Source organism: Lutra lutra, chromosome 4 (genome assembly GCF_902655055.1).
Source record: "Lutra lutra chromosome 4, mLutLut1.2, whole genome shotgun sequence".
Classification (NCBI taxonomy): domain Eukaryota; kingdom Metazoa; phylum Chordata; class Mammalia; order Carnivora; family Mustelidae; genus Lutra; species Lutra lutra.
This window is the reverse complement of record NC_062281.1, coordinates 180,093,727-180,120,523: the sequence shown is the minus strand read 5'-3', so window position 1 is coordinate 180,120,523 and position 26,797 is coordinate 180,093,727. Positions and strand designations below refer to the sequence as shown.

Here is a 26,797-nt window from a genome sequence, read left to right as displayed (position 1 = left end):
ACGCCACTGATGATTCCATAGCTCTAGAAATGCTGAGAGCCTACCCTCCTTCTGTGTGTGGGATTCCCATTCAGCCCAGTGATGCCCTCCTTCCTCACTGGGGCAGTGCTTGGGGGAGGTCTGGAAGTGTCTTAAGGAGCACACAGCTGACCCCGCAGGTGAGACTTGGAATTCTACAAACCTCGGTTGAAATCCCAGCCTCTGGCCCCTGCGCTCACTAATGGAGGGACCCTGGCCTCCTCTCTGGGCTAACTTAGTTTCTTTGTTGGTGAGTTAGAGGTAAGTTCTAAAACACAGGAAGCTCGCCTGCCTGTCTTGTCCACTGTATCCCTAGCCCCGAGAACAGCGCCTGCCCTACAACTAGCCCCTTCATATATGCTTGCTGAAGAATGAATGAATGAATGAATGAATACCTATCTTGCAGAATGGTAGTGAGATTCAAATGAGGTTAAGATGCATAAATTGCCGGGTACAGTAGCTGGCTCCTCGTGGTAGTACCCCTCAATATCTCCTTCTTTCTCCCCTTTCCTTCTCTTCTTCTCCCTTTTATTGCCTTCCCTGGAAGTATGAGCATTAAGGACAGTTGTTCAAATTCACGTACCCAACACCTTGACCTTCCACGCCACTATTTCAGACACCAGCCTTACTTTCCTCCTGCTTCTCTCCCTTCCCTCCTTCTGTCCCTCTCCCCACTCAGTTAATTCTGCTTATGGTTCTTCTCAGACTTACAGGTCAAAATGTATCATCCCTCTGCCACTTCCTCCTGAGCGTGGGAAAGGAAAGTGGCCTTGAGCAGCCTAGGGGCTGAGCATGGGGGTCAGGGTGTCTCAGGGCTGTGACCCATCAGCCACAGCAAGTGAGGACATTCCTGCCTCTGCTGATTGATTCTGTCTCACTTTCTGGAACCTCGGCTGGGGACAGCCACAGGGGATCAGACTTGGAGGTGATGCATGGTCATGGCCTCCTTGTTCAGGCTGATGCTCGGACCTGGGAGGGGCACAGAGAGACCCAGCCTCTGGGACCCGGGAGGAGCTCTAGTCTCAGGGGCCCTATCCTCTGAGTGGGAACTCAGGCAACCCCTGTATGTGCCCGGGGCCAGGGGTGTGGGGGGGCAGAGGTCTGCAGACTTCACGGGTGGAAATACCCCCTGAGTAGCCTTGCCCCGCACCCCCATCCAGGGGCTGGAATAAGGGCGACTCCTGGGAGGTGATTTGAAGCAATCCACAAGGAAACTGTTGGTATGAGGACCTTGTTCCCTCCACTTGCCTGAGAGGCATCGCCAAAGGTGTTTATTAGAAATACAGATTCCCCAGGAGCCATTGATTTAGTGGGTCTGGGTGGGGCTGGGGAAGCTGCGTTTTTCATATGTTCCCAGGGGATTCTCACAATGCGGCAAGTTTAGGACACCAACGTGGGCAAGTAACCTCTCTAAGCCACATTCTTCCTCGCAAAATATCAATAATGCAAAGTTCCATGGCAGTTTACCGGGAGGAGGATGAGTGAACCCGTAAGCGACATGGCTAAGTTCTTCCTTCTTTTTTTTTAAGATTTTATTTATTTATTTGACAGACAGAGATCACAAGTAGGTAGAGAGGCAGGCAGAGAGAAAGGGGGGAAGCAGACTTCCTGCTGAGCAGAGAGCCTGATGCGAGGCTTGATCCCAGGACCCTGGGATCATGACTTAAACCGAAGGCAGAGGCTTAACCCACTGAGCCACCCAGGCTCCCTGAGTTCCTCCTTCTTGCTTGCAGTCCTGCTAGCGGCTGCCACATCTGTTTATTCCTGCGAAGACTCCCTCAGCAGGGCTAGGTGCGGCAAGGCTATGCAGATTCCTGGTAATGGGGTCAGGGCCTAGGATACTAGGGGATGCCAATGCCTCTGCCCAGAGGGGCTTCAGGCCCTTTGCCTTCTGGCTGCTTCCAGCCCTATCTGCCAGCCTGGGCTGCCTGCTTGGGAGGCTCACAGGGCTCAGAGCCATTCCTCTCTCCTCTTAGGCACTCAGGCTCCACCCTCAGAAAGTCATGGATAGCTGGGACATCTGTCACCCCTAGGAGCTTAGAGAGCTTCTCAGCCCTTTTATGGCCTTAAAAATAGATCTATCTCTGTGACTCCCTGTCCCACTTACCTGGTGAGAACAGTCTGGCTGTTAAGTTGTTTCTCATTACTGAAGATAGTCAACCTTTGGCCAAGTTCACCCCAAGTGACAGGAAATAGACTTGTTTGCAGTGTGGGGGAGGGGAATAATCACGGGGCCACCTTAGCGGCTGCTGAGAGAGCAGCCGAGGTGGTCAGGAGGGTGGCCCACCCCTCTGTTATGGAGATATTGGATCTAGACCCGTGACCCTGAAGAGATGTTAAAAATTAATAACAAGCAGATAAGAGCACCACCAGCTGGTGCTGTGTTGTGTGTGGGTGGGGGGGTGGTGAGGAAGAGGTGGGAGACACATCTGGGTGCAGAGAACGGAGGACATTGTATACTCGGGAAGGTCATGCTGAGGCAACAGACGTTGATCTTGTTTCTTAGAAATGTTCAGAAGAGGTTTTGGGACAACAGGGTGTCAACAGGTCCTGACCCCTTAAAGACCCCATTGGGGCCGCCTTCCTTCCGCCCCCTCCATCCCATCTCCGAGAACCCACACTAGTGTGGGAAGCTCCTTCTCGTGAGGAGGATGGAAACGCTGGGTTTGAGCTCCAGCGGTGTCGGTGTCCTGGCTTCAGTGGGAGGCCCCCTAGCTGGGTCCCTTCTCTCTGGACCTTGGTTATCTCATCCTAGGGTCATCTGGGAGGTGAATGACACAAAGGACATGCCAGCATGCTGTAAGCACAAGCAAGGAGCCATTTCCTTATGGGAGAGCGGCCACGGGGGCAGAAAGGCAAGTGAGCGAGCACCGAGTACCGAGCACCGAGCACCGAGCACCAAGTACTGACCACCAAGTACCGAACACCAAGTACCGAGCACCTCACTGCCTCTGCTGAGGTGTGGGGAAGGAGATCTTCAGGGAATGCCACCGCACTCCCAAACAACTTCCCCCTGCAACCTCAGAGAGAAGGCTCCATTTGTCTTTGGACCCTGTTTCCAGAAGGCCCCGCCGTCCTTCCACCTCCCCCAGGTAGTCTAGCCCCTCTGGCCTGGCCTCGAGCAATCCTGAAAAAGTCAGGATAATTTGAGCCCACGAAAAAATGCCCCATGTGAAACCACCCTGAGCTGGGGGAGTGGGTCACTCACTGTGCGGCCCGATTACAAAAAATCACAAGGGGACGTAGCTACATTGATTGGGCACTGCCCACGGGCCAGGCCCCATGAAATGCTTTATAGACATTGTTAACGTCATCCTCACCACAACCCCGTGGAGTCGGTCTTACGATCCCCATTTTACAGGTGAAGAAACTGAGGTTTTGAGCAGTGATTCATTTGCTTGAAGTCATACAGCTGGTAAGTGGTAAGGTGGAAATTTGAACCCAGATGAGCTGAACCCAAGGCTGAGTTTTCAAAGTCTTGAAGTGTGTACTCTTTCTTGGGGGCCGTGTGCCTCCCCTCCACCCCGCCGCCGTTCCTTACGAATCCTGCTCTCCGGAGAGGGTCTACAGCTTCTGCGGGCTGGAAAGGCCTGTGTGTTCTCCCTCACGGGTAGACCTGATTTTCCCCTGGGGTAAAGCCTCTGGCAGAGGAGCCAGGTTGAGACAGTGTGGATTTTCAACAGCGGCTTGGTGGGGACTGAGCCCCAGGCTGCACCCCTCCCTGGAGTCTTGCCATCGTGCTATCATGGGCCAAGTTCTGGTTTGGCCCAGCCTGCTGTGGGGTGTCCTTTCCAGGCTCCGTTTCTCAGGAGGAGGTAGAGACCTCACTCTCTGTTGAATTAGCTTATGAAACTGGCTGGGAGTGGGGTGGAGAACTTCGTGTCCAGCCTCTTAGGAGCCAGTGGCGCTGTATCTCTGTGAGGTCTCCGTGCATTAACACCCAGCACTCTGATGGTCCCCTCCTGCCCCGCGGAGCTCATCTGCACGTGCCGCACACTCAGAATCCTCCAGCCAGAGTCCTTATCATGCCGCTTTGCTCTGACACCTCGCTCAGCCGTGGCAGGGGCCCCAGGTCCCTCTTTCCTCTGGTTCTTTCAAGAGAATTCCCCTGAGGCAAGGCTGCAGAGCACATGGCAAGGTTGGGGGTGGGAGTGATGGCCAACGATGTGAGCTTGGGTGGGGACAAGGAGGAAGCCCCGACCTGCCCTGTTCTCTGCTCAGGCCTCCCACTGCACGGTCAGGGCCAGGCCTCTAAAGAGAGAGTCCAGTTCTGTGGGGGGCTCCAGGTCTAAGTCCTGAGAGGCTGGGCTCTGGGTCTCCATTCTAGACTCAGGACCCTCATCCTTGGGACACACGAGGGACTCCAGCAGGCTCCAGGGACTTGGTTCCTGGTCTGTGGGGGAACATGGGAGGGAAGGAGTGTGCAAAGGGAGGGAGACCGGGTGGCCCTCGATCTGGACAGAGGCAAGAAGGGGGAGCTGGCCCTTTAGGTATGATGGTGTCCCAGGTTCCCCTCTATGTAGTACCCTGGGGTCAGGTGCTCTGTCCTTGTGAGCTCCCAGAGGCTGGTGGAAGAAATTTGCTTCTTGGGGGTCCTTCATATCCAAGGAGGTCACCCCTTGCAGAGAAAGGCCATCTGGGATATGGGTTTCAGCTGGCGCCTTTTTCTGGAGCTGACCTTTAGTCCTGCGGTGTTGGAGACTAGAGGGTGTCACGGATGGGGAGTCTCTGCCAGAGCCTTCCCCGCAGGTCCCATAGGAAGGCCAGCGGTCTGGAGCGGTCTGAGGGGTGTAGGAGGGAGGCTGAACCTCAGCCATGGCCTGTGCAGTGTAGCATGGAGTTTTAGCTTCGGGGGTTACTTGGGGCGCATAGGACAGGGGCTTGACTTCAGGGGCCGCCTGGGGTGCGTAGGACAGTGAGGAGAGCGTCTGCTGAGGTGGCACTCCAGAGGCCCGGAGAACGGAGATGTCTGGCTGCCCAAGATAGGTGATCTCAGACACACTGTGCTGTGGTGGGGCTCCTGGGGACTCCCTGGGCCCAGAGACCTTGACTTGGGAGTACTGGACGGGCTGAGCCAGACTGCTGGGGCTGCTCAGGTCAAAGACGGGGATCAGCACGTGTTCCTGGATGAACCGCAGAGGCTGGAAGGTTAGTACTCGCTGGACGTTCTGTGTGGGGACAACAACAGTCAACCCATTAGGGCGCATTGTAAGATCCCTGAGGGGCCGCGGGTGGTTGGGTCCTCCATGGAGAGGCAAGGGGGATGGGGTAGACCCCTGGGGGGACTTTTCAAAATGCACATGCCGCACATCCGGTTGGTTTTCCAGAGACTCCTCTCAGTTCTGGGCCTCCCTGAAGGTGGAGGCCGTCCCTTCTAATGATCTAGAAAGTAGGTGACTCAGATTGGAGGTTACCTTGGAGTATACTCTCAAGGTGGTGGCCCACACAGCTCCTCACTCATGGGTCTCTAAAAGTTTGATGGAAGGGGCCAGTTGTGAAAGGATAGCAGATAAGGGGAGGCCGGGAGAGTTCTACAGGAGATAGCTCATGTGGGCTTTGATATTGAGCAAAATGCCCTCAGGCTCCCCTGTTCCTCACATGATAACCAAGAACCAGCTCCTAGAGCCCCAGACCTGCAGATTGGGCATCTGAGGCAGCCGACCTGCTACTTCAGCAGAGAGCCAGTGCGTGCCGCCATAGTGGGGCTGCCAGTGGCACTTGGGTGCTTTATATGGGGCTTAGTCCGCACAGGGACCCCTCAGTCTCTCGCAGAGGTAGAGGCTTTCCCAGGTCCCACGTTCCCTGCCTAACACAGGTGCTTTCAAGACAAGTGGGTTTCTGCTCCAAGCCCACTAGTTCCAATCACCCACCCTTCTCCAATACACCCTGCTGGGCCATGTCTTCACCAGCTTTAGGTTGGAGAGGAGAAACGAGGCTGAATTTTCTACCCTGTGTGCTTATTCCTGCCCTTGAGGGAGAGCCAGGGGTCCCTGGGCCCGTGTTGTCTGCTGGTTTGGGGACCTGCCCCCCTTCCCACCCTGGGACCTCTTTTGCCCCAGGTGCAACTGCTCACCAGGGAGTTGGGAGGTGGAGGTGGCTTGGAGACGTATCTGTAGCTCAGGTAACAGAGCCCCGCGACGACGAAGCCCATGGAGAAGAGGATGGCGCCCGAGAAGGAGTATGTCCACGTCCGATCTGGGGGAGCACAGGGGCCAGAGCAGGGAGACTGAGGCCAGGGCCTAGTCTGGGCCCGGTCTTGTGTGGATGCTGCGGGCTGGGTGCTTCTCCTCCCTGCCCTCTTTGGACAGGCTTGGGAAGTCCTCTCCTGCCCCCAGGGTGTGCGGGGCTGGGTCAGGAGTACGAGGAGAGGGCCGCGTACTAGATGTCTAAATATCCAGAATTTATAAATCGTATTTGTATACTCAGTAACATATGTGTATTCTCCTGCCCTGACAAGTACACTTTTGATCACAACCTAGAACCTTTGAATTCTTGGACTCCTTGGGGTCCTGTGCTGAACTGTGGAGGGACAGGGAGAGCCTGCCATGGTCCCCTGGCCCACCTTGGCCCCATCCCTCCCTGCCAGGGGTCTCGTGCACGTGGATGTGGACTCCTCTGCCCACACGGCCAAGTTCATCCATTCCCCTCAATACGGAGCTGCCTGTTGGCCACCCTTTGGGCTGAGGTTCTGCACATCAACAGAGGATCTCCTCCCTGGAGGAGGGATGCAAGGAACAGATCCATTAGACTGGACACAGCCTCAGGGCATTTGTTCAGGGAATCTCGGGGTTCCAGGAACCCAGAGTGTGGCCTAGAAGGGAGGTCACAGGCTCTAGTGGGACCTGTGCATTTTGACCTTCAGACTCCTCTTCATCTTGTGGGGAAGGCCATGGCCAGAGCAAGGCCAGAGTGGAGCTTTCTAAACAGGCCTCTTTTGCCTGGGTCTGAGGTCAGCACGGCCTCCCTGCAGGGGGCTCTGGGCAGAGGCAGAGCCCCCTGCAGGGAGGCCGTGGCAATGGGAGGGGCCTGCCCTCCTTGCCCCACTGCAGAGGTACAGGGTGGGGGGCGGATGTTAGGGAAGATCTTGCTCTGGAGGGAGCACCTGGGGCAGCACCACCCTTTCTCAAGGGGAAGCCGAAGGACGACTGAGGGCTTCAGTGTGGAGCCTTCTCCCTGTGGTCCCGCATCTTCAGGATGGCCACAGCCGGTTCTTGGTGTGACACACTTCTCGCCCCCGTGGGACTGGTCGGGGGCGTAGGTTGAGGAAACTATAGTTGGGTTTTTGTTAAAACTATTGACTTGTGTTCTCCAGGGGTTTGGACTCTCCAGGCCACCCTCCTTTCATTCCTTCTGGTGGCTTCAGCGTGGGGTGCTGGTCACCAGCTGCCAGTGACCTTGGCAATCGCTGTGAACCCTGGGAATCGCTGGAGCTTCCACTTCCAGCTCCTTCCCAGCCCATGAGGCTTGGGCCTCCCTGGGTCAGCTTCCCACTTCAGTGACGTCCTGTCCCCCATCACGTAATACTCCCGTTGCTACTCCAGGGAGAAGACTCAGCCAGAAAGTCTCTACGTGACATGCCTAATGGTATGGGAAAACCAGTGCTCCTCTGGCGGGGTAGGACAGGGACTCGGACCACTCCCATGTGCCATTTAACACATGGGAAGGCAGGAAGAAGTAATGGAAACAGCTCTGGAGTGTGTGGTGTTAGAGATCTGGTTCAGCCACCATAGGCTGAGAAGCCTTCTCTCTGCTGCACGACTCTCTCTGGTCTACTCTGTATTAAAAAGAGTAGCCAGTAGTTATGGAGCTCTTACCTGTTTGCACTGTGTGGTGTGCTTTACCTATGATATCCCACCAAACAGAGAGGGCCAGAGATGCTCTCTTCTTAGGGATGATGAAGCTGAGTGTCAGAGGCTGAGTGACTTGACCAAGGTCACACAGCTACTCGTGGGAACCAGGCTTATCATGTACACCTACAAAGCTCTCCTCACAGGCATCGCACAAGGATGCCTTAGTTGCCTAATCTGTAAGAACTGGATATGGGGTGAGAGTCCTTTCCAGTTTCAAGATACTGGGATGTTACTCCGTGACATGTCTAGGAGTAGACAGACATCCCAAGAGGGAAAGTGGGAATTCTTTTTTTTTTTTTTTTAAAGATTTTATTTATTTATTTGACAGAGAGAGATCACAAGCAGGCAGAGAGGCAGGCAGAGAGAGAGGAGGAAGCAGGCTCCCTGCCGAGCAGAGAGCCCGATGCGGGCCTCGATCCCAGGACCCTGAGATCACGACCCGAGCCGAAGGCAGCGGCCCAACCCACTGAGCCACCCAGGCGCCCGGAAAGTGGGAATTCTGGACTCCGGGTATAAGAACAGACCACAGGCTATGGAGTCAAGGGCAGGATATATCACTCTGAAGTGGAAATAAGAGGAATAAATGTGCAGTAGAGAGGTCTAGCTGTGAACAAAATTGCAAGGTGAGGTTTCAAGATCAGATGAACTAACTGGGTTCACTGACCAGCTGTGTGGTTACTGCTGAGCCTTTCAGCCTCTCTGAGCCAGAGTTCCTCCTCTTGGGGATGAAGCTACCCAGGCTATAGGGTTCTGATAAAAATTCAATGGGACAATATATGGAACATTTAACACAGTGTCTGGCAATGGAGTGGCTACTTAATAAACGGTAGGAACTGTTATTCACATACTTTATTTTTAAGGATGATGTGTCTTCTCTATGTCAGCAAGAACTAGCCAATAAGAAATGTGATTTATATGAAAGCAGCTACGGTCTTAGGGGGAAAAAAAGTATCACATCAAGAGCTAGATCACGTAAGAACAAAAGGATAAGCATGGAGTGGTCCTCATGTTGTCAGAAAGCAGGGTTGGGGGACAGGCGGGGTCAGGAATGGGCAAGATTTTTCTGGTTCCTCCAGGGGAGAGGGTCCCAAATCATATACAGGCTCCCAGCGTGGTGCCTGCAAAGTCAGTTTCCTTTTCCAGTTCTGCTCTTGCCAATTTCTATTCTGGTCTCCCCGGTGGCGCTTTCCCCAGGAAGGGCATGCCTCGTGCAAGTGGCCAGTGCTGGCTGCTCTACCCGGCATCTCTTCCCCTGAAAATTCATGTACTGGACTTGGCTGCAGAAGTCAGTCTCTTGTGAGCTCTTGGGGCAACTGGTGAGTTGAGTTTCTGAACAATACCAGGGACCAGAACCTATGTGATGACGATTCTACCAAGCAGCACTTGACCCTAGGACTCTGCCTCTAGCAGGCACCCCGTCTCTGTTCATCAAAACTGAAATCGCCTACTGACATCATTACTCTGAAGCTGATGACTAAGGAGGAGACTCTTTTTTCCAAATCCACCGGACCCACTACTATCACTTTCATCTTCTAAACTTGTAGCTCTGAGCATTACAACATTTCTATCTCTGTGAACATGAACGCTAATAAAAATATCATATGCTGCTTAACGATGAGAATCGAGTTTCAGTGTGCTACAGGAAGGGAGCATGGTGCACCATCTCCCTGAGCCGATGACTCAAAACGATTTTGACGGTAGTGCCCTGGTGCTCCTGAATTCAGCCTAGTCCTATCCTTCGCCACCTGCATGTCCTTGGGCAAGTTACTTAACCACTCTGAACCTCGGCTCCCTCAGTAAAACAAAGCAATAATCACAGACGTCTTGTAGCTGGTTCATGAGGATTGCACTTAGTGGTGCCTGGTCCCTGGTTGCAGAAATGTTAGTTCTCAGGGTGCCTGGGTGGCTCAGTCAGTTAAGTGCCTGCCTTAGGCTTGGGTCGTGATCTTGGGGTCCTGGGATCAAGCTCCATGTTGGGCTCTCTGCTAGGTGGGGAATCTGCTTCTCCTTCTCCTTCTGTGCTTTCTCCCCCCCTCTCTCTTTCTCAAATAAATGAATAAAATCTTAAAAAAAAAAAAGAAATGCTAGTTCTCATCACTGTCATCACTGTTACTACTCTTTGACTTTGGAAGATATTGAGGGGACTTTTCTCTGCTTTCCCTTCTGCATATTATTTCCTAGGATATCTCACCTGGGTTAATATTAAGCAAATTTGCTTTGCCAGGGTACACAGAAAGCTGGCCAGGGACAGGAAACCCAGTGGGCTGGAGGGCGGGGATTAAATGTGTTTAATGATAACCCATCAGCTAACTCAGTGACGGATTAACGAAGACTGAATTTGGTAACACAGTAATAATCCTGCAGTTGTGTGAGCACTGCCAAACCTCACCTGGGTTACAGGGAAAGAGAGCACAGGGCGGATATTTGAATTCTGGAGTCCTGCCTCCCTCTGGTTTCCGCTGAACTTACCTGGCAGTGTCTTCACTCGGCACACGTAGGGGGCGCTCTCTTTGGACCAGTTTGGAACAAAAATCATGGTGGTCCCAAGGAACTCTGTGTCAGGGGTCAGGCCAGTGAACTCGTAGTCTCTCTGCTTCCCTCCAAGGTGCTGAAGTAGACAGAGAACCCAGAGTGACTTCTCCTAGTCATCAGTCTCCACTTGGAGCCCGTCAGCCTGCGCACACGTCTGCCTGGGTCACTGTGCTCAATACAATGGTGCCACCAGCTACCCAAACCAAAAACTGGTGGGTCAGTCCATAAGGCTCTGTTCTTATTTCCCTACCTTCTGCGCCATTACCATCACCATCATCACCATAGCTACCACCATCACCATAACTATCACCATCACCACCAACATCATCATTATCCCTCCTTCTTCTAGCTCTTCTCCTCCTCCTCCTTCTTTATCAAACATCAAAAAACCCTGACTATCCATCCCTCTCTTGCCTTCCTCATTGCTTCTGCCTTAACTGGGCCTCACCATCTTGAGTCTGGACTCTGGCAGTGGCTTCCTCACTGGTCACCTGTCTCTGGTTTTGCCCCCGTCCACCTCTATAGTCATCCTAGTGCCAAAGTGATATTTCTAAAAGAATATTATCATTCCAATGCTAATTCTAATGTTCCCCTATTTAAATCTTTTGATGGCTTGGCCCATATCATGAGATAAAACCCTGGTCCCTGTCTCCCTGTCCACTTCTCTCTCTCTATGGCCCACCTGGCTTATGGGCTCCACCAATGCTGACCACCCATTGTTCCTGCTGCATCTTGCCCATTAAAGAGCCCTTGCTCCTTTGCAGTTGCTCTTTCTGCTGGAACTGTTTTTTTGTTTGTTTGTTTTTGTTTTTTTTACTCTCGCTTTCTGGTGTGTCTCTAACCTCTTGACCTTGAACTCCTCCTTTGGCTGCCTTGTTCCATCATTCTGGTACTCATCCTACTTCTCTCTTCGGTCTCAGTGCCTCAATTCTGTTGTTCTGCAAGATTTACTCTTCATCCAGTTTTTTCTCTCTCCACTTACTCTCTCACCAAGTGATCTTATCTGGCCCCATGGCTCCTGAGATCACCAATGTGTAGAAAACTCCAAACTTAGCAAGAGCTGTCAGGTTGGACGTGCACTTTGAGCTCACTGGTGGATGGCACCCTGCGGGCATGTCTAACTCAGCATGTCCAAACGCGCTGATGTCTTCTAGAAGTCTGGGTCCCGCCCCCTCCCAAACCTCAAACCTGCACCTGTGTGTGATTCCCTAGCTCTATTCATAGCATCTATCTTGTTCCAGTATTCAAGGCCCAGAACTTGAAGCCATTTCTGGCAAAGCCCCCTTCACATCTCTTCTATCTAATTGGCCTTAAGTGACCCATAAACCTCCCTTTAAAGGGCCAGAAGTTGTGCTCTTGGACGTCCAAAAACTAAGAATTTTCTTCTTTGGTTTTTTGCATTTCAGGTACATCTTCACCTTTCTGGGCACATGGAACCCAGGGTTTAGGGTTATTTTTATTTTTATTTTTCAAGGGTGGTGTGAGTGGGTGAAGTACAGAAATAGATTTCATGACTTATTGTTTTGTGTCACTCATATGGTTGAAAGGGCACACATTAAAGATCGTGTGACACAATCCAGCAGAGTTGCTATGGCCCCAAATTCCTCCTTTCCCAGATGTTGTACTGCCTCTGGCCTGCTTCAGGCCCAGTGATTTCCAGCCCCTACTATTGCAGTGGGCCCTAACTTTCTATCCTGATCTCTCTTTCATTTTCACATTTGATCTCTCTTCTTTCTGCTCCCAGTAATTTACAGCTTCTTTGGATCAACCCTCCCTAAAGCAAAAACTATAAACTCTGGCCCAAATAAAAACCCACCTGTCAGCACTGGAGAATAAGCAGAAGCAGGCAGATATTGGAGAAAGGAGGCAGGGAAAGTCATTGGGTGAATTTCTCGTCTTTTAGGTTGAAAGCAGGCCTTCACCTTGTGGGAAGGTTTAAACCTAAATAGAAACCTTGTAATCGGACTGGTTTGAAAAATAAGAAGACAGAGTTCTGGGCAATCCTAACAGCTAGAAAGTGAGGGGAGAGACCGTAGATAGGAGAGATCCACAGAGAGGGAGGCCCAAGTTCTGAGTATAAAATTCGCCCAGATCCCAGCCTGGCCCTTAAAGCAAGTAGGGTAAACTCCAAGAAGCCCAGGTAAAGGTGAAAGAATGGGACTGAGATTTTGGAATTTGAAGTTCAGCCAAATTATCTACCTGCTAAAACAAAACAAAACAAAACAAATCAATAATCTTCAGAGGAATAGAACAGAATCCAGAGTCCCTCAACTATACCATTCACAACACCCAGGCTACATTCCAAAATCGTTAGACATGCAAAGTAAGAGAAAACATAATCCACATTCAGGAGAGAAGACAATTAATGGTGACCTACTCCAAGATGACCAAATACTGGAATTAGCAATGATTTTCTCTCTCTCTCTTTTTAAGGTTTCATTTATTTATTTATTTACTGGAGAGAAAACGAGATTGAGAAAGCTCAAGCAGAGGCAGGGATAGAGGGAAGGGCAGAGGGAGAGGGAGCAGGGAGCCTGATGAGGGGGCTTGATACCAGGACCCTGAGATCATGACCTGAGACAAAAGCAGATGCTTAACTGCTTAACTGACTGAGCCACCCAGGCACTCCCAGACAATGATATCCTACCAGCTAGTATAAATATATAAATATATAAATATAAATATAAATATATACTAGTATAGTATACTAGTAGTAGTATAAATATAGTATATATAATATATGGTATATATAGTATAGTATATAGTATATATAGTATAGTATAATATACTAGTAGTATAAATATAGTATATAGTATATATGGTATAAATATAGTATATATAGTATATATATAGTATATATAGCATATATAGTATATATAGTATATATAGCATATGTATAGTACATAGTATATATAGTATAGTATACTAGTAGTAGTATATAGTATATATAGTATATAGTAGTAGTATATAGTATATATATAGTATAGTATATAGTATATATAGTATAGTATAGTATACTATTAATAGTATAAATAGTATAAATACGCTCAAGGAAGTGAATGAAAATGTGCTTAGGAAGGAAAATGACTAGGAAATCTCACTAGGATGTAGAAACCATGAAAATTGGGAATGTTAAAACTGAAAAATATAATATCTAAATAAAAATCTCACTTGGTCTTTTTTTTAAGATTTTTTTTTAACTTATTTATTTGACAGGGAGAGACACAGCAAGAGAGGGAACACAAGCAGGGGGAGTGGGAGAGGGAGAAGCAGGCCCCCTGCTGAGCAGGGAGCCCAACGTGGGGCTTGATCCCAGGACCCTGGGATCATGACCTGAGCTGAAGGCAGACACTCAACCTCTGAGCCACCCAGGTGCCCCTGAATGGTCTTAATAACAGATTGGAGTTGAGAGAAGAGTCAGAGCACTGGAAAACAGTTTAATAGCATAAGAAGAATTAGCAGTGATGGTCACACCATAGAGCTGTGCACTTTCAAAGGGAGGATTTTGTGGCATGTGAGTTATATCTCGAAATAAAAAAGGGCAGGGATGTCAGAATGCTGTCTTCAAGGGATGCATTTTAAATATAAGACACAGTTAGAGCGACAATACAGGGAGGAAAAAAAGATATGGCCAGCAGGGGTGCCTGGGTGGCTCAGTGGGTTAAGCGTTTGCCTTTGGCTCAGGTCATGATCTCAGGGTCCTGGGATCGAGCCCCATGCCGGGCTCCCTGCTCTGCAGGAAGCCTGCTTCTCCCTCATCTTCTGCCCTTCCCCACTGCTTGTGCGCTCTTTCTCTCTCAAATAAATAAATAAATAAATAGAATCTAAAAAAAAAAAAAAAAGACACACCAGGCAGATTGTGAGTGTGCGAGGCTGGAGTGGCTCTATGAATCACAGGTATTCATATAACAAGCGGACTTCACTACAAAGAATAGCACTGGAGGGAAAAAAAGGACATTTCGTAACGATAAAAGGGTCGATTTATCAGGAGGCTGTAACAATCAGAAACGTGCATGTGTTCGAGAACCGTGTTTCAAAAGGCATGAAGCAAATCTGCACAGAATTAGGAGGAAAAGAGACCAATCCACAGTGCTAGCTGGAGATTTTTAACTCTCAGCAATGAAAAGAACGATAGATCTTCTCCAAATCGGGAAAGACACAGAAGACCCGAGTCACACGATTAGCCACCTTTATGGAACGGATATTTACAGAGCGCTCCGCCACACAACTGCAAGACACACACTCTTTCCGGTGCACGTGAGACGCTCACTAAATGGGCCAGATGCTGCGCCATAAAGAAGAGCTGCAAACAAGCTGAGTGTGTTCTCTGACCACAAACTGAATTAAGTTGTCAGTAAGATATTCACTGCAGCCCAAATATTTACTAATAGGTAGTGTGATAAGGTCTTGTCTTGCTCAGTAATCTCTAGTTGCTCCCCTGACTACTGCCATGGATAGAACCTCCGTCTACCACCCCAGACCTCCCAGCCTGTCCGCCCAGGCTTACCTCCCTTGCCTCCTCTACACCAGGTCTCCAGCGTCAGGGTGGGTAAGAAGCACTCCAGCTGCCGGCTAAAAACTCAGACCCTAGAGGTGCTGTTGCAGAATTGCATTGAGTAGACTAGAGGAAGGCCCAGGCCCCTGCATTTTAAATAAATATTGCTGGAGATTCCGATGCCATTTGGGGCCAGGTTTTGAGAAACTGGTCTGCATGTCTCCATGCTCCAGCCAGGCTGGGCAGTTTTGTGCTTTCCAGGAAGCTTTTAAGTTTTCCTGCTTCTCTCTCTCCGATCATGGTGGGGCAGTCTAGGCAGGGAGGGGGAAATGTGGGCTGTGGACCGTGCTGGATCTGAATTTTGACCAAGCTATCATTTGCTGACCAATCTTGAGCAAGTGCCTTAACCTCTCTGAGCCTCTGCTGTCTCATTCAGGAGATGAAGAAGGTAGACCCTACCTCATAGGGTTGTGGTGAGGGATAAATGATAGAGTAAGCATGTATTACTGACTGCCTCAAAAGTTGGTATTGGCACCAGAAAATTCTTCTGGAAGTTTTTCCAGAACCTTTGGGCTGCCATCTCCCCTCCCACCTCCCTGCCCCTGCTCCACTGCACTGAATCTTTATTTTCCTCTATCTATAACTATTTAAAGTCTTATTTAACTCCTTTCCCATCTACTAGATTCTAAACCTCTTGGGAATAGTCATTCAATGGAATTATGGACCCTGGTGCATGCTAAGGAGAAAATACATGTGTTCTGGATACAAAAGAAATACCTCATCTATTATTTGACCATTTATGCCCCCGCCTTCCAACTTTCATTGCTGGTGATCTTAAGACCCTGCCGTATCCAGTTCCTGCCAATGGAGGAGAACCAGCAAAAAGAACTGCAATAGTAGACATAGATTTCAGCATTTTCCAAAGTGGACATCTGAAGATGTGAGTAGAGGTTGCTCTCCAGAATATTATAAAGCATTAGGCAAAAAAAAAAAAAAAAAAAAAAAAAAAAAAAAAAAAAAAGTTAAAAAATTATGCAAATAAAAGGAGTTTCTCTGGTCAAGAAATTTGAGAGAAGTCATATTCAATGAAATGACACTGGAGTCTTGGCTTTGCAGGACTTGTCAGAGACTTTAGCAGGATCTTGCCTGTGTGATCTACAAGAGGGAGGGCTGTGTTTTGGAAAATGTTAATTTATATAAAACATCTCCTTTCTACTTGAAGCCATGTAGATGACGGAGAAATGAGCTCCCAGGGAGGGATGGACCAGAGACACATATATATTTACCATTTGGTAGGTTTGGTTGACCTGGAGCTCTAAACGGTAGAACAGGTCAGGGAAGATATCCTCCAGGGTGAGCCGGTGGCCATCCCCTGCTTGGATAGGTGTGGAGGTGGGATGGATGACCATCTGGATGGATCTCACCTTGGGGATACAGGTCACATCGGGTGGCTTGATGGTAGCTGGAAAAGGGAAAGAGAAAAACAAAAAGAAAAGGCTAGAATTAGCCAGGAGTTTCTGAGGTTGCCCTGGACCAGGGGACATGACTGACTGCCTCCCCCCTCCTCCCACCCCAACCCCAGCTATGCTTCTGAAAATAGCAGCTAGACAAATAGGTGAGAAGAGTAAAGTGCTTCTAGCAACCGGTGTTTGGGTTTAAGGCTGGCAAAGGGGTGCCCAGAGGTAAATGGGCAGAACCCAGGGAGAGAGGCACTGGCCTCCTAGATTAGCCATGCCCCCGTCCCTGCCTCCACAATCCCTACCTTGAGTCCGCCCAGAGCACCCTTTCCCTTGATCTATTGGCAATGATAGCTTTGGGGACTGACGGTTCAGCAGCATAAACTAAGTAATGTTCGGGGCACCCCAAATTATTGATTTGGCCTCAAAGGTCAGGCCTGAGACTTCAATCTCTCTCAAGACATGATCTTCCAAATAACCAAATAACCTTTACTGGTTTATAGACCCTCTTAGGAATTTGATGAATGATATGGGTCTTCTCTTCCCCAAAAGGTACCTATACAAAAATTTGACTTGATTTTGGGGATTCATGAGCCGTTATTCCCCATGAAGTGAATTTATAAAATTCCCTCAAGGGCCCATTGATCTCCGAGATGGATGATATAGGAGCTAGAAGGATGTTCACTTCGTTTTGTTTACAAAATTGAAAAACTGAGTTAAAGTCCTCAAAAAGGGAATTGGGGACATAAATTAAGATAACCTCCATAGAACAGATCATTTTGCAGCTGTGAAATGTCAGGTTGCGGAGAAGTGCCTAACGACGTGGGCAAATGTTCCTGAGGGGCGTTGTATGAAAACCCCCCAACCAACCAGGTCACAAAAGAGTAGAGACTGTTGCTAGCAGCTATGGTGATGTTTTAGTGTTCATGTTATTTTGGGCTTCTTTCTTTTTTCTTTGTGCATTTCTATATTTTCCAGATTTTCTATGACAAATATGTATTAATTGAATAAGCCAAGAAAAAAAAATAACTTGTTTAATTTTCTTTTTTCTTTTCTTGGAAAGCCACCTGGCTGTGAAGTCCCTTAGTGAACACCACCGCCTGCTCAATTTGCATGGGGAGTTTGGTGACTCATATTCATTCATTCATCAGTTATGTTGTGGGCCCTGCTCCATGCCAGACCCTACGAGAAGGACCGAGAACGTGGGATTCCACTGCCTCGGAGGCAGGTGGGATACAGACAGGCAGATGCCATCTCTGCAGATGGGGATGGGAGCTATGAAGACAACGTACAGCTGACCGTGACAGAGAGTAGCAGGTGGTGACATAGTGAAATGAGGTTGTTGGGGCTGAGAGTGGGGACACCTACTTAGGAGGTGATGTGGAAGCCCGGACCAAGACTAAGGATTAGAAGAGTCAGGGCCAGAGTAGGGCACTGAGTTAGGAGCCCTTGGCTGGAGTCCATAGGCCAGAGGAAGGTGATCTGACCTTGGGAGGCCAGGATGGAGCTGGAGAAAGACGGCTGGCTGTGCACAGATGCTCTCTAGTTGGGACGACCTTCCCTAAAAGCCACATCTTGAACTGTCCCCTGCCCTTCGGGGCCTCCCTCCACCCCTCCCCCTGCAGTGAGGGGTGCCCACTCACTCTGTTGCAGCGAGGTGAACCGGTCGGTCATCTTGGTGACTGACCGGCCTCCCGTGCTGATGGCAGTTACCCGGGCGTAGTAGGGCTCCATGAAGTTGCCCGTTTCCATGGTCAGGTTGCAGGATTTCCGGGTGATCCGCTGGCAGCCCTCCTTTACCAGCCACTTTCTCTCCCCATACCTGTAGGCACGGGAGGGGCCGGAGCACACCTTGAATGATTGGACCTGGCACCAGGCCTGCGGTTTATTAATAATGATAATGATATCTAATATTTACTTAGCACATTCTGTGTCCCAGGCCCCTTCTGTGACTGATCTGTTAGTCCTCACAATGATCCCGTGAGGTTCAGACATGGTTCTCCCTCCTTTTCGAATAAGGACGCTGAGGTTTAAAGAGGTAAAATTGGGACCGGTGTGGATTTGAACCCAGCCAGTCTGAATTCACATTCTGGGCTCATCATTACCATAAGCCTTTGAAGCAGGCACTATTATCCCCGTTTTATGGATGAGGGAACTGAGGCTGGGAAGTGACTTGCCACAGGACGAAATGGCAGGATCAGCGATGGAACCCAGGTTTGCAGACCCCTAAGCCCATGCCAACCTCCTCCTCTGTGTAGGAAGGGAGACGAGAAGGAAGAGGGGCATGGGCTTGAGGGGGTGGACACGACTCTTTGTTGACCTAGTCTCCCGGATAACAACAAAACAATTTCATTACCTGCCAGGCACAAGCCCTCATGCCTATCTTGTTTAATCTACCTGATGATCCTATGATGGAGGTCCTCTTGCTAGGCTTACTTTATGGGTGGGGAAACTGAGGCTTGGCGAGATTACCGCATTGCCCCAGGTTATAAAGGCCAGAGAGCTGCAGGTAAGCCTGGGCAGTCTGACTCCAGAACCTGTCCTTTTAACCATTATTTTATCCTCCCTTTGCAAAAGAAACCACAAAGGAGCAAAGCTCTGTCTGGCAGGGTCTGGTTCAGGCTGTGTCCCATCATTCCGGGGGCGGCGGGGGTGGGGAGAAGGAAAACATAGGGCAGAGGGGGATTTTCTTGGAATGGTTGGCTTCAGAGCAGAATCCAAAGAGGTTGTGTGGAGAGGGAAGCCTACGTTTTATACTCCACGCTGTAGACCAAGTCTGGGGCGCTCTCCAGCCCGCTGTCCCACGTCAGGATGTTTTCGAAGTTGCTGGACTGGAATTTTACGTGCTGAAGAAGATCTGAGGTGTTCTCAGCAGTGTGAGCTGTGGGAAGCGGGAGCAAGGTGAGCAGACGGGCACAAGGATCCTGCCCCCAGCCCTCCAGCAAGCCCTCCGACGAGGAGGGTGGGACCGGCACCCACCAGGGACTCTGGGGCTGACCATCTCTGTCCTCCTTCGCTTCTTTTTAAAATTTTTATTGAGCTATAATTCGCAGCCCATAAAATTCACCATTTTAAAGCTTGCATTTCAGGGGTTTCTGAATATATTCACGAAGCTGTGAAACCATTACCGCTATCTAATTCCAGACCATTGTCATCACCCTAAAAAGGACCCCTGTGTCCATTAGGAGTCCGTCTCTCTTCCTTCCCTCCCCCCAGCCTGAAAGCAACCACTAAGCTGCTTTCTAGGTCTACGGATCTTCCTATTCTGGACTTTTCAGACGATTCTTATGAAAAGTGTCTTTTGTGTCTGGTTCCTTTCACTTAGCACAATGTTTTCGAGATTTCTTCATGTAGCATGTGTCAGCCCTTACTTCCTTTGCATGGCTGAATAGTACCCTGCTGTGTGGCTATTCTGCAATTTGTTTATCTGTTCATCAGTTGAGGGACACTGGGGCTGTTTCTACTTTTTCGGCTATTATGAACAATGCTATGGTGAACGTTCGTGTGCAAGTTTTTAAGTGGCCCTATGTTTTCGGTTCTGTCAGGTGTAGAGCTCAGAGTGGAACTCCCGGGTCGGACGGTAATTCTGTCTGACTCTGTGAAGAACTGCCCAGAGCTTCACACTCTTTTCCAGAGCAGCTGCAGCCCCTGTGTCCCCCTGTGTCCCCACCGGCCTCGTGTGAGCGCTGCGTCTACTCCACACCCCTAACCACACTTGGGGTTGTCTGTCCTTCCCTTCTGAGCACACCTGAGGCGGGTGCCCTCACCCACGGGATACTGGAAAGACACTCAACTACACATTGACCCTTCAATGATACACCAAAGAATGACTTTCTCCGAGTCAGTAATTCCAAGCAAGGCTGGAGAGGACGTTTGTGAGCTCCTGCCTCTCTGTGGGCTGAACCAGTCCCTGCCCATCCTGCCCAGGGAGGAAGGCAGAGCACAGACTTCACCGGGGGAGGGGGGGCTGGCGAGCCACAAGGGAGGGGCCACTGCCCATGAAGCGATCTTGAACTATAAATGAGAGACTTCGCTTATGAAACTATTCTCTCAGCCTTCCCCGCATGGTCTGTGGAAAGGAAGAGGGGTTGCAGGAAAATGGCGGCCAGAGCCGGCAGTTGGCTCTGAGCATGCTCAGAAGGGCCTGGCTGGCTGGGGTGGGAAATAAGCAGGTGCGGACCTGGTTGGGTCCCCAGTTGCGTCAAGGCCTTGGGGCCTTGAGTGCGTATGTGTCTTTGATGTGTGTGTGCCTCGCTCCACCCCGGACATGGTCATGACCACCAACAGGGCCAAGGTGTAAGGGAGCGGATCGTTATTTACTCCCCACTCCAAGCCTACATACAATATCTCGCAAGAGGGGTCCATGGGCTTAGGAGGCCCCTGGGGATGGGGAAGAGTGTTTGGACAGCCCAACCCTGCTGTGTACCCACTGGTTAAATCTAAGGCCACATTCCTCTTTGAATCTGAGCTGGTCAGCCCCAACAGCTATAGAAACCTTTGTGTTTCAGGCTTCCTGGAACTCCTAGAACAGGGCCTAGGGACATGGGGAGGACATGTCTTACTGCCTCTAGCCAAAGTGATGGCTATGCTACTGAGCCCTGAAGTGTGGCTGACTTCTTGTTTGGTTTTGAGTCTGGGCAGAATTGGGGTCTGTTCTGGATTCAGGGCTCAGTCTTAAGATGAGGGAGAGAGTCCACCTGAGGTCAGAACTGAATGGTGGCTTCCAGTGGGGGTGATAAAGTTAGGGCAGGAGAGAGGGAGGGTGGGATTTGAGAGAAGGCTAGGGTCTATCTGGGGCTGGGCTTAACTACCGCTAAGTGGTGGGGTAGGGGCAGCACTGGGAAGGTTGCTGGTTGGGGTCAGTATCCTGGCAGGCCACTTGTGGTGGGGGAGCCTGGTGGCTGGGGCTGGGACATGCTCAGGAGGTAAGGGGCCCAGGCTGGAAGAGGTTGGCATCATTTTCCAAGAGGGAACTGAAGTTGGCTTCCAGAAATGGAGTAGGTGAACCTTGGCTGGACTCTTCTTTAGGGGGGCATTGAGGGCTAACAAGATCTCTCCCTTGGGGCACATGGGTGGCTCAGTTGGTTAAGCATCTGGCTCCCGATTTCGGCTCAGTTCATGATCTCGGTGTCCTGGGATCAAGCCCTGAGTCGGGTTCTGCGCTCAGTGCAGAATCCAATTCGGATTCTCTTTCTCCCTCTGTCCCCCTGCCCCCTGAGCTTAAGCGTTCTCTCTCTAAGAAATAAATAAATTCTTCAAAAAAAAAAAAAAAAAAAAAAAGAGATTTCTCCCTCTCCTGCCCTGCCCATTCTCCCCCTGCCCCAAGCTATTATGTATTCCTCAGCCTGCGTTGTTTCCGTACTTCCTGGGTGAAAGTCTACATTGTGAAATCCTTAGGGACACATGTGTTGTTTAGAAACTGACAGACTGGTAGCTTCTATGAAAGGAAGTTTCCACATTCATTTGGAAAAACAATTTTATGCCAACAAGTTAGGAAGATAAGGAAAAACAAACAAAAATAATCCAGAATATTCTCTAATCAGCCTGAGAATGCCAGGGCAGTGGAGATCTGGTGCCCCGAGAACCTTCTTGTCTTGTAACAACTCCTAAGGTTGCTGCCCCTTGGTCCCCATCCACAAGGATCCAGAGCCTCTAAGATTTCCAACCAGAATGGAGTATTTGGGGGAATACAGCGAGTCTTCCTCACTCATCAAGGGCCCAATGCATTGGGAATGCCAACGCTGGATGCCGGAGTTGAACAGACTTGAAAGACCCAGATAGCAGCGGGAAACGCTGAGATCTCACCAGCTGACAAAAAGGACAGCAACAGAGAGGGCTGGGAAGCTCCGGCCCGTATGGACTTCATCCTGCCCTTGAGCTAGAAGGGGCCTTGCAAGGGCCATCTCTCCCCGCTCTTCAGTCCGGACAATACGTTCACTTCCTGAGAAAGTTCCCTGAATTTTATTAAACGTCTTAGGGAGCAGAGAGCCAATCTGGGATCTCATGTATCTATCTGAAAGTTCTCTACAATGTTAAATCAAGAAATCCATTTTATTGGATTTTAAAACTATGTGCTTTTGTCCCGTTTTCAAAAGGGCCCTGATGTTTTTAAGATCTTTTAATGTAGCAGACCTGGCCCTTCTGGGAGAAAATGTTCTTTTACTTTATTTCTTAAAAATGTTTATTTCCATTCGATTTAATTAACATATGCTGTATTATTAATTTCAGAGGCAGAATTTAGTGATTCATTAGCTGCATATAATACCCAGTGCTCATTACTTCAAGTGCCCTCATTTATGCCCATCCCCCCAGTTACCCCATCCCCCACTCACCTTCCCGCCAGCAACCCTCAGTTTATTTCCTAGAGTTAATGCTCTTTTATTTATTTATTTATTTTAAAGATTTTTATTTATGTATTTGAGAGAGCAAAAGCAAGCACAAGTGGAGGAAGGGGCAAAGGGAGAAGCAGACTCCCTGCTGAGTGGAGAGCCTGACATGGGGCTCAATTCCAGGACCCTGTAATCATGACCTGAGCTGAAGGCAGACGCTTAACCGACTGAGCCACCCAGGTGCCCCAGTTAATGCTCTTTTAAATCTAATGTGAGGGGTCAGAAGAGGCCACCACGGGTAGTGGAGAGAAACAAAGGGCACCGTCAAGTTTTGCCCATCTGTCCTTCTCCCCCCTGCCCTTGTTGGGCCAGTGCCAACCAGAAGCGGAAGAAGGGATGCTATAACTCTCAGAATTATTCCAGGGGTCCAAGGATGTCTGCCTCCCTCAAGCCAATTCTCCATCCACCGAGGTGAGGGCTTCCGGCACCCCAGTTCTGACAGTTGGCTGCCTCCCCAAGTCTTGAGGTTAGTGGAGTCTCTGGAAGAAGCCAGATCTGAGGGACCCACTCATCCTCCCCAGTACCTTGAGGTGTTCCCCAGTTCTCCGGGGAAGCTTGTCCCCCAGGGAAGCGCTGGTGGAGAAACTGAAACTGGCCATCTGGAGCTGTGTGTGTGTGTGTGTGTGTGTGTATGGAACCCTGGTTAACCGTGCTGGGTGTTGGGGGAGTTCTGACCACAGGGCAGTGGGCACTCACCGGCCAGGGATCCCGCGGCCAGGATGGTCAGTAGCGTCCTCATGGGGCCGGGCTCAGAGCCCTCTTCTGGCCTTGGCTCTGGGCTGAGACCAGATGGAGGGCTGGGAAGCTTTGCCGCCTCAGAGGCACTGGGCTCCACCTGGCCACGCCACAGGGGCGGGGAAAGGAGGGGGAGGTGGGGCCTGAGCAGGGGGAGCGAGGTGCAAAGGTGTCTGGTGTGTGTGCTTCGGAATTCCAAGTCCTGGGCAGGATCCAAGGGAGTTCCCTTCCTGCATGCAGAAGACAGTAACAGTGACAGGCCAGCTCGTTTATCTGGTCTGGTGACTGATTCTACCCAAGACACTCCAGTGCTTTATCAGGAAGCTCAGAGGCAAAAAAAAAAAAAAAAAAAAAAAAAAGCAGCAAAAATTTGACGCTGTGTTTCAAAAACCTGCAAGATGCATGTGACTTTTGTCCCTGTGATTTTATTATTAGGAATTTTTCCTGAGGACAATAACTGGGGCAGGCAAGGGCACAGAAAACACATTCCAGAATGTTCCTTGTTAGCAAAGGAAAAGCTGTGGCTGCCTGGCTTTGTTCTGGCAGGAGGAGATGGAGGATGTTTGCTGCTCCTCCTCCTTATGCCTCGTAGCAAAGCAGTTTCCCTGTGTGGGATGATGGCCTACGGCTTTTGGATGTGGTAGGCTGGAATATCCTTCAATCTGCATTTAAATTGTTTTTTTGTGTGTTGTAAATGTTTTCTTTCTATCAGCTTTGAGTCTTTGGTAAAGAGTGTTTGACGAAACAGCCAAATCTGAGCTGTGCTTTGGGGGAATGAAGGTAGGGCTTGTGGCAGTCATTTCCTATAATTTCAGAAAACGATAAGAATGTGGGAACATTCAGGCTCATTTCTAATAGTAAATAGGAAAAAAAAAAAAAAGGAAGAGCCTCCATGTCAAACAATAGAGGGTTGGCTAAGTCCACCCAATGCAAGATGAGTACAGTGTTGCATTTGAATAGCACTGGAGAAAATGTTAGAGGGCCAAAGATTCCCCATATTTTGTTAAATGAGAGGAAGCATGGCATACACTATGTACAGTACAAGCATGGTTAAAACACACATACACATTGGGGCGCCTGAGGGGCTCAGTCGGCTAAGCGTCTGCCTTCGGTTCGGATCATGATCCCCAGGTCCTGGGATTAAACCTTGCATCGGGCTCGCCACTCAGTGGGAAGTCAGCTTCTCCCTTTTCCTCTGATCCTACACAAACCCCACCTGTACTCTCTCATAGAAAATAAATAAATAAATGAATAATAAAGTCTTTAAAAACTACCCACATACACGCATAGAGAAAAAAGTCTTAAATGTTAGGATTATAAAAGGAAAATATAAGTGCAATTATTTCTGGGAGGTGGATTAGTAGAACAATAGGTGGTTCTTATTTTCTTTCCATGGCACAGTTGCATTTTCTAAAGTTCCTCAAGGCAATATATGGTTTTATGTATTTAAAAAAAGCACGATTATTGAAAAAAAAGGCATAAGGAAAGTGCTGTTCTCTAGACTGATCCAACCATCTGCAATTTCATTTTCTCTTTCTTTGAGAGACCATCTCTTCTTCAAATATATACGGGAAGGAAATCTTTCATGGAAGATGTTACTGACATTTCAGCTCAGCAAAGCTTGACCCTAAAGAACTTCTAGTGCTCTCAACCTGCACTTTGGGATGATCTAGTATTATTCTACAGGTGTACCAAGATTCAAAACAAAAAGGAAAGACTCGGGGTGCCTGGGTGGCTCAGTGGGTTAAAGCCTCTGCCTTCGGCTCGGGTCGTGATCCCAGGGTCCTTGGATCGAGCCCCGCATCGGGCTCACTGCTAGGCGGGGAGTATGCTTCCCCCTCTCTCTCTCTGCCTGCCTCTCTGCCTACTTGTGATCTCTGTCAAATAAATAAATAAAATCCTTAAAAAAAAAAAAAAAAAAAAAGGAAAGACTCAAACTAACATCAGCACCATCTTTGAAAAATCCTAACCCAAAATCTCAACCTTACCCCTAACTCCCAACCACTAATGGTAACCCTAACCCTAAAACCAACCCTAACCCTAAGCATAACCATAAAACTAACCCTAAACCTAACCCTAACCCAGTTTAAAACTAAAAAGGACAGATTAAAAGATGGCAACATCTTTGAAAAAAACCTAACCCTAACCCAGTTTAAAACTAAAAATGACAGACTCAAAGTTATGGCAAGCAGAGACATTAGAAACATCATTGAAGGGGCGCCTGGGTGGCTCAGTGGGTTAAGCCACTGCCTTCGGCTCAGGTCATGATCTCAGAGTCCTGGGATCGAGCCCCACATCGGGCTCTCTGCTCAGCAGGAAGCCTGCTTCCTCCTCTCTCTCTGCCTGCCTCTCTGCCTGCTTGTGATCTCTCTGTCAAATAAATAAATAAAATCTTTAAAAAAAAAAAAAAAAAAAAAAAAAAAAAGAAACATCATTGAAAAAAACAAACCCTAACCAAGCCCTAACACTAACCCGAACTGTAAACCTTACGCTAACCCTCATTCCTGACACTAATCCTAACCTTAACACTAATCCTAACCATTAAACCCACCTCAAACCTATCCTGAACCCCTAACCCTAAATTGAACACTAACCCCAAGACATAACCTAACCCCAGCCCTAACCCTAACTCCTAAATTTAACCCCATCCTGAAATCTAACCCATAAACCTAACCACAAACCTAACACTAACCTCTAACACTAAACCTAACCCTAACCCAGTTTAAAATTAGAAAGGACTGACTCAAAGCAAGGGCAAGCAGAGACATCAGAAACACCTTCGGAAATACCTAACCCTAACACTAACCCTAACCCTCATCCATAACACTAAAGCAAACCTCAACACTAGCCCTAACCATTAAACCCCAACACTATTGGGAACCCCAAATCAAACTCCAATGCTAAAACTAACACCTAACCATAACCCAAACACTAACCCTAACCCCTAAACAAAACCCCAACTAAAAACCATACCCATAAAACTAACCCCAAACCTAACCCTGACCCCTAACAATAACTGAATCCTAACCCAGTTGAAAACTAAAAAGGACAGACTCAAAGAGAGGGCAAGCTGAGATATCAGCACCATCTTTGAAAACTCCTAACCCTAATCCTCATTCCTAACACTAACCCTAACCTCAACACTAACCTTAACCCTTAAACCCAACCCCAACCTTATCTGGAAACCCTAACCCTAACCTAATCCTAACCCTCAACCCTAACCCTTGACCCTAACCCTAACTAGTTGCATGAAGAGTCTAGCCCCCTTTTATGTAACTACCTCCAAACAGGAAAACCAGAGCAGCAGCGAGGGCACATAGA

At 49.2% G+C, this 26,797-nt stretch overlaps 1 protein-coding gene across 1 annotated transcript; it reads right to left on the bottom strand.

The window, feature by feature from the left end:
• Positions 1–1,964: 1,964 nt before the first annotated feature.
• IL22RA1 (interleukin 22 receptor subunit alpha 1) lies at positions 1,965–23,576 on the bottom strand. The gene is made up of 7 exons (XM_047726588.1): positions 23,438–23,576; positions 19,101–19,233; positions 17,996–18,174; positions 16,182–16,357; positions 10,338–10,476; positions 6,092–6,213; positions 1,965–5,186 (listed from the first exon to the last, which is right to left on the bottom strand). Exons 1-7 carry the CDS (start codon positions 23,478–23,480, stop codon positions 4,236–4,238), a joined length of 1,743 nt encoding a protein of 580 aa, XP_047582544.1. The 5' UTR covers positions 23,481–23,576; the 3' UTR covers positions 1,965–4,235.
• Positions 23,577–26,797: the final 3,221 nt, after the last annotated feature.

What these genes read in the sequence shown, in the direction of transcription:
- IL22RA1 (XM_047726588.1), bottom strand. Translation starts at nt 23,480, where the DNA reads ATGAGGACGCTACTGACCATCCTGGCCGCGGGATCCCTGGCCG. An exon ending in TACAGCGTGGAGTATAAAAC is followed by an intron (nt 18,175 to 19,100) that starts GTAGGCTTCCCT and finishes CCGTGCCTACAG; the next exon opens with GTATGGGGAGAGAAAGTGGC. An exon ending in CCGAGTGAAGACACTGCCAG is followed by an intron (nt 6,214 to 10,337) that starts GTAAGTTCAGCG and finishes GTGCTCCCCCAG; the next exon opens with ATCGGACGTGGACATACTCC.